The sequence below is a fragment of the Gymnodraco acuticeps genome, unplaced genomic scaffold, assembly GCF_902827175.1.
Source record: "Gymnodraco acuticeps unplaced genomic scaffold, fGymAcu1.1, whole genome shotgun sequence".
In the NCBI taxonomy this organism is placed as follows: Eukaryota; Metazoa; Chordata; class Actinopteri; order Perciformes; family Bathydraconidae; genus Gymnodraco; species Gymnodraco acuticeps.
Genome location: NW_022992145.1, coordinates 461,325 through 468,594, shown reverse-complemented (window position 1 = coordinate 468,594; position 7,270 = coordinate 461,325). Strand labels below are relative to the sequence as shown.

Below are 7,270 nucleotides of genomic sequence, written 5' to 3'. Positions count from 1 at the left end.
CAGCATCATAGAAACAGTCAATGCTGCAGAATCCTGCCAGCTCATCTTTTCTGATGATGCCATAACTAATGTTACATAATTATAGAAGACACATCCGAAGTGTTATTTTTACATATTGATTAGCAGCCGACATTTACTGAAAGGATGCGTCCGTCTCTCGTCTGGTTCATTACAACTAGTAGTTACAAACTGTTACAGTTACAACCTTAAATCAGTACCGCACATCTTATTACTCAATTCAACCAACCAAGCTAGCCATGTTGTCTATCCGAATCCATACCATATTATTTGATTAAGTTACAGTATGTAGGGCAGGCCTACTTATATTTCCAAGATAATACAACAGTACACAACAGTACACTAGCATCATGCTAAGTGCTGGTTAGCATCACAGCATATACGCTAACCTTAGGTCAATTAGATGATCAGCTTTGGTAACACAAATCAGTATTGTTACCGAGCCTGATAATCTATTGACCTATCTAAGCTTAACGTTATTACAACAGTAGAGTAGGCCTGGTTGCAAACGGGACTATACTGTAGGCCAGTGGTTCTCAAAGTGGGGGGCGCGCCCCCCCAGGGGGGCGCAGATGCATGACAGGGGGGGCGCGAGAGACCAGGAGGAAAAATGGTTATTACAAAAAATATATATATATATTACAAAAAAAAAAAAAAATCATATTTTGAAAAATTATTGATTCGAAAATAATATGGTACAGTACTATTACGTCTGGGTCTCTGTGTTTCATTAAAGCTCGGCTCTGTGTGTGTGTGTGTGTGCGCGAGCGAGAGAGAGAGAGAGAGAGAGAGAGAGCGCACCGGTACCGGAGATCGTTGATGTTAGCTTCTGGTGCTAGCGAGCTACGCTAACGGATATAAGGAGTTTTTTCAACAACAAAGTGGAGGAGAGTCCTCTCCTGTCAGACTGAGAGGCTCAGTGAGCTAAAGGACTCTCAGTGTTATCTCAGTGGGTCTCAAATGTTTTGGTCACCATTAATGTAAACAATTATTTCCGAGGCACACGTTTATATGATCATTATAGTTATAAAAAAATAAGAGAATACATTAAAAACAGGTATGAAATACTATATGACATTAAAAAATGTATAAAGTTTAAAAGGGTGATTTGTAAAATATCCATAAAGAAATAGTAAATCTGTTTACAGTTCTGTGTTGAGAGATGTATCCAAAGATCTCTTCATTTTGCTCTCAAAGTGCACCAGATTGATGCTTTTAACTTCAATATTTAAAAATAAATCTTCCCGGGGGAGCTTGCCCCCGGACCCCCCTACAGTATGTGAGGTCCACACACCACCTATAAAAATAGCACTTTACCCCTGCTTACAGCTATATGCCGTGAGCTGATTATCGAGCCTTCATTGTAACAGTCGCGGGTACATTGTGTATATGCGTGGGGAGTGTTGCAGTAGAACATTCCTCTGTAGCGACCGGTACATTAATGGGAAACCCTAAATGTTTGAGCACCCTCTATGAAACGTCAAGCTACCCCACAGCACCCCCAAAATAAATCTCTGGCGCAGCCACTGAGCCTGACTATTTGTGTTGGGGGGGCCCGACTTTTTTTTTTCTCCAAAGGGGGGGCCTGACAGAAAAAGTTTGAGAACCACTGCTCTAGGCCAACGTGTCTATAGCATCATGCTAAGTTAGCATTTAATACCACAAACATTTTTACCACATACAACTATTATTTACTTTATTAACGCTTAACGAGGTTGGACAGTCGATGTTGTACTTTGATAACGAGACAATTGTGTGTTAAGAAAAATGACATTACAATAAATATAAACATGCATCTCTGGAAAATACTATTACCGCTGTTTCAACTTGTTGTTCGGCCATCGTGAAAGAACGAATGACTTATTCTGCGAGGATTTATAAAAGCAGCTGGAATCCCTTAAATTGCATTACTGCCACCTACATTATGTATTTCTGCTGAGTGTCATTATTCTATTGGATAAAAAAAGTTAGGAAACGCCCCTATACGATCCGCCCCTATATGATCCGCCTCCTTGCTGCGGTCTGCAGCCAGACCCATCTCGAATTAGGAGGGAATTCCGTCTCGTCGCGTTTGTGCTCCTAAATTACTCTTCTTCAATAAAGCCACGCTCGCATTGCAGATGAGACAGATGGACTTTGAATTGGAATAGATACAAAAATAATCATCCTCCCTCTCGGAGTGAAAATTATATATTTTGGGCTCTTTTTCTTCTGCCATAATTGCGGTCTTGTGTGTGTGCGGACTGTCACTCCTGTTGACACGGACAACGTCAGCGAAATAGTGCCCACTGCCCACCAGCTACGCCCCGACACATGGGGTCACGCCGGCCAATCACAAAGCTTTGATGCGCTCAAGTGCATTATTCTGGCACAGGAAGATTATGTCATAGGACATTAACGATAAAACCGAATATTGTTGTTCTATTTTTAGACATATCTCGCGATCAACTGGGAATCTCTCCGCGATCGACCGGTCGATCGCGAGACGATCGTCGAGACGTTTTGAACATGGACATGATTTAGTCTAATGCAAATTAACTTTAGTCGTCATATCTGTTTCTTTTGTGTTAGCTTAAAGTTTAGTTTGTTGTTCTTTCAATACCGACAATGCCTTTTCCTTTGCATTAAACATTAGACTGAACAGCTACGACGGTACCGGACGAGTCCCGCGACCTACATTGAGGGAATGTGGACGAGGTAACGTACTTTCGCGGGTATTTTTGTTGAGGTAACAGCTAGCTAGTAACACGACAAAGTAAATGGCGTCTTTATAAGGTGAAAAGAAAACGCGGATGATCAAATAAAAGAGTAGAAAACAGGTCGTTATGGTGCATCTCAGGTGATGTTACAGAGTAATCCAAAACCACTGTTACTTGTAGTGTAACTAATTACTTTCAGCAGTAAATAACGAAGTAAAGTAAGGGATACCTTCTTTTTTTTTTTAAAGTAACTGTTAACATCTAACTCATTACTTTTTTCAAATAACTACCCCAAAACTGATCTGTACTGTACATTACTTAACTGAAGAAGCTTTGTTATTGGTTACACATGATCTATTTTGTTAATTGTTTTTTGTTATTTCATATAAATTGTGTTTAGATGGTGGAGCAGGTTCTAACTTCTAAGCCGGCAGGGTTGACCGTGATCAATCAGTACGACGATACTGGGAGTCTGAAAGATTCCACCAGGCGATTAATGGTGAACATCATTGTAGCTCACATGTGTGAAAAGGAAGGGTAAGAGCCTTGGCTTTAATGGCATGAATTATTCATTTATAGAGGGAAAAATCTTATTGTAAACCAATTATTTTGCTTTTGCAGGAGAGGTGTAAGTACAGCGACGAAGGAGTTCCATGCCCTTGGGATTGTGTCACTTTTCCCATCTCTGAAGGACCCTTACTCAACAAAAGGATATGTGAGTTTGCGTTGTTGCCATTTTTTTTTTAAATAATGGTTGTGGTCACATTTAGGTTATTTGGTCTTTTGTGTACAAGCAGCAGCATATTTGCATTAGATCTATGAAAAACCTGATATTGTCTGCATTCCAACCAGAAGCGCTCTTTTCTTTTTAGGAACATTTCTATGACATTCAGAGCAACAAAGGCTTTCTCGAGTGGCGTGTCAAGACTGTGCAACGCCAATCCAAACCCACGTCAACATTCCATGACAGAGTGGAGCTAAAAGGAGGTCCAACATCATCTATAAGTTTTGGTTCCATAGACGACCTGCAAACAGGAGACTACTGTATGGAGGCCATGTCTCTTCTTCACCACACCACTGACCATGACCTAGTCCTCCAGAAGATGAGAGAAACTTTCCACTATCGTCAACAGATGATCCATGACCTACAGCAATCTGCCAACATACTTCAAATGTTTCCTCGTTTCTTGGACACTAAGGGACTGGTAGGTAACACATTTTGCATTTTGAATTCCCTCCTTGAAAAATACTTGGTTTACATTAAATGATTGTAATAATAATCTTACTTTCTTTTTTATTAGATTCTGCAAGATTTCTCGTTGATGTTCGGATCAGAAACTGCATCCAGGTTCCTGGAAAGATGGAACAGCGGTTTTAAAGACAAAGTCCTACAAGAGGCCAGGGACCTTAGAGAGACTCCTCTTCTGAAAAATCAGCTGAAATCTGTGCTGAATGAAGCATCTGATACCGATGAGCCAGGTACTTTCATACAGTCATACTCCATAAGTATAGTAATATGGTCTTGAATATCAGGATAGGGATCATTTCTGATATGTTCACTAAGAAAAGAACATTAACATTATTTTTCACTACTAATAGGGATGACTTGATGTGATGTCAATTGAACTTTAACGTTCAATTGTACATTCCTGTCTGACAATATCATCTACATCCTGTATGCTGTGCATCATGTTGTTGTGTATGCGGGGCCGTTAGGGACAATATTCAGAAATACCGTTCACAAACAATTATGAAACACTCTCACATAACAGAAACAAAAATCATTTAGAAACACACACATATTTGAAATGACACAACTGAATTTAAAAGTTAATCACATACACATAATGAAACGCTCTCATATACACCTGTGAAATGTGCTCTCAAAAACATGTGAAATGCTCACACACACACACACACACACACACACACACACACGTGAAACCCTCTCTCACACGTGAAACCCTCTCTCACACACACACTCTTGAAATGCTCTCATACACACATGAAATGCTGTCGTATACAACATAGTATGTTGTGTGGGAGAGCATTTGTATATGAGAATGTTTTATGTGTCGATACATGATTTTGGTCGATACATGATTTTGGTTTCAGTTATGCGTGTGAGAGTTGCATAATTATATGTGAATGGTATTTCTGAATAATGTCCCTGACGTCCCCTCATAGTGGTAACCTTGTCCATGACAATGTAGAAATGTGAAGATGATTTCCACTGTCTGCAGAGTGGGACAGCGACATGGCTTCTCTTCTTGTCTTGCTGCATCTTCTCACTCCACAACCAGCTGGGAGGAAGCGGGCCAAGAAAATCAGTGTCAGAGAGGCAATAGATCATCTGGAGATTTTTCACAAGGTTTGTCAAGACAATGCGTTCCAATTCCAAATATTGTGGTTTGTCCAATCATTTAAACTAATGGCTTATATGAATATGCTTTTCATTTTGTTTCAGTCCTGCAAGAGCATTGAGGATCACATGATGACCATTGAGGGAACCCACCAGCCGTATCTTCTGGCCACAGGCACTTCAAAGGCACAAGTTTTCAGCTTCTACATCGTCTTGGACAAAAAGCTTCTTCCTTGTCAGTCATGTACATCCTTGGGTGCATTTGATGAGCTTTTCAAGTCCCACTTCGCTTTTAGTGTGACATATGATGATGCTCTGTCCAGCCTGTACACATTTCTGCAAACTACTCTGTACAATATTGACATTGGCACAACAGTAGAAGCTCCAAAAGTCAGAGTTGAGAGCAAAGCTCTTGAACAAGCAGTAATTAACTAATGCAGCACAAATGTTTGGATGTTTCCTCTGTGCTTCATCTTTTGATACAGCTTTACTTTTGATCAGACACCTTAAACTAATTCATGGAATGTATCCTGGTAAAAACTTGAGACTAAATTGTGTGTATTAATAGTGTAATTGTGAATATCGATTTGGCCTCTTTGTTTGTACAAGCACAGATGAAAACATGCCGGTGTTCAGCAAAATAACCTGTATCATTCTTCACAATGGAAAAGTAATTTTTTATGTTTTGGTCGAGTATGAAACGTGTTTCCATGACCATTTTCATGCTTTTCAATTAAGTGAAAAAATCCCCAGGAAGATACTGGTGCATTAAAAAGAAGGATTAAGACATTTAAAACCTTTTGATCCCAAATGTTATATGGGTGTGATTCACATTTGTATGTTGTGTCAGAGAGTTGTATTATTTAATTTGCCAGTATTGATTGCTTAATGGAATGTGTCCTTTCCATTTGTTCTACATGTCTGTATATGCACTTGAATAACAGGTTTAAAGCATACCTCATACTAGGGCTGTGCAATTAATCGTATTTTAATCGAGATTACGATTATGGCTTGCGACGATTAGGAAAACAGCATAATTGACAAAATACGATTATTTTGCTGGGTGCGCTTTCGCCCCTCCCTAAAAGCCCACTCGGTCACGTGGGAGTGACATGTGTTGTGAGTGTTCAGCGCAAGCGAAGATGTCAGAACAAGAGCAGCAACTAGTTAAAAAGAAGGGTCGCGGGGAGATTCCCAGTCGATCGCGAGATGTGTCTAAAAATAGAACAACAATATTCTGTTTTATCGTTAATGTCCTGTAACATAATGTTCCCGTGCCAGAATAATGCACTTGAACGCATCAAAGCTTTGTGATTGGCCGGCCTCACCCCATGTGTCCGGGCGTGGCTGGTGAGCAGTGCACTAGTTCGCTGACGTTGTCCGTGTCAACAGCATGGATGGTCAACAGGAGTGACAGTCCGCACACACACAAGACCGCAATTATGGCAGAAGCAAAAAAGCCCAAAATATATAATTTTCACTCCAAGTGGGAGGATCATTATTTTTGTATCTATTCCAATTCAAAGTCCATCTGTCTCATCTGCAATGCGAGCGTGGCTTTATCGAAGAAGGGTAATTTAGGAGCGGCATTTCAAAACAGTGCACAAACGCTACGAGACGGAATTCCCTCCTAATTCTGCCCTACGCTCCAAAAGGGGAGGGGCCTGAGAGCACAGCTAAACGCACAGCAGTCCATTTTCACCAGGCCCAACAACAAGAGCAAGGCTGCTACCAGAGCATCTTATCGTGTCAGTCACGTTCTTGCGAAACACATGAAGTCTTTCGAAGACGGCGAAGTTGTGAAAGAAGCTTTCCTGGAGGCTGCGACGCGCTTTTGTGGGACAGTAAAAATAACAGCAGCATTTCAACAAGTTTTTGATATAATAAAAACTCAATTTAGATACCGTTATTAATCTGCTGTAAGTTTTAGTTTGTTTGAATTTATTCATGATAATTATTGTACAAAATGGTATAAGAATGCAAACATTAAGATCTGTTCTGTTTAAATTGATTATAGTCTATCAGTAGTGTTGCAAACTAGTGTTGCTTGCATCCTATTTTAAAGGCATTTATTTGTATACTCTAATAAAATGCAACAAAAAATGGGTTTGATTCTATTAATGTTGTCTTTTTTATTGCACTGTTGCTGCAGCAGATTACTGTGTAGCTTCAGATCTGAGTTGTCTTATTA

The 7,270-nt window shown here is 40.0% G+C and overlaps 1 protein-coding gene across 1 annotated transcript; it reads left to right on the top strand.

The window, feature by feature from the left end:
- The first annotated feature begins 2,651 nt into the window (after positions 1-2,651).
- Positions 2,652-5,593, top strand: LOC117538313. The gene is made up of 7 exons (XM_034203917.1): positions 2,652-2,715; positions 3,118-3,254; positions 3,339-3,432; positions 3,590-3,922; positions 4,019-4,196; positions 4,961-5,088; positions 5,185-5,593. Exons 2-7 carry the CDS (start codon positions 3,118-3,120, stop codon positions 5,512-5,514), a joined length of 1,200 nt encoding a protein of 399 aa, XP_034059808.1. The 5' UTR covers positions 2,652-2,715; the 3' UTR covers positions 5,515-5,593.
- The last annotated feature ends 1,677 nt before the right edge of the window (positions 5,594-7,270 follow it).

Bases quoted from the DNA above. Each gene is read 5' to 3' on its own strand.
- LOC117538313 (XM_034203917.1), top strand. From the start codon at position 3,118: ATGGTGGAGCAGGTTCTAACTTCTAAGCCGGCAGGGTTGACCGTGATC. The intron at 3,433-3,589 runs GTGAGTTTGCGT...TTTTCTTTTTAG, and splicing joins CTTACTCAACAAAAGGATAT to GAACATTTCTATGACATTCA. The intron at 3,923-4,018 runs GTAGGTAACACA...CTTTTTTATTAG, and splicing joins TCTTGGACACTAAGGGACTG to ATTCTGCAAGATTTCTCGTT.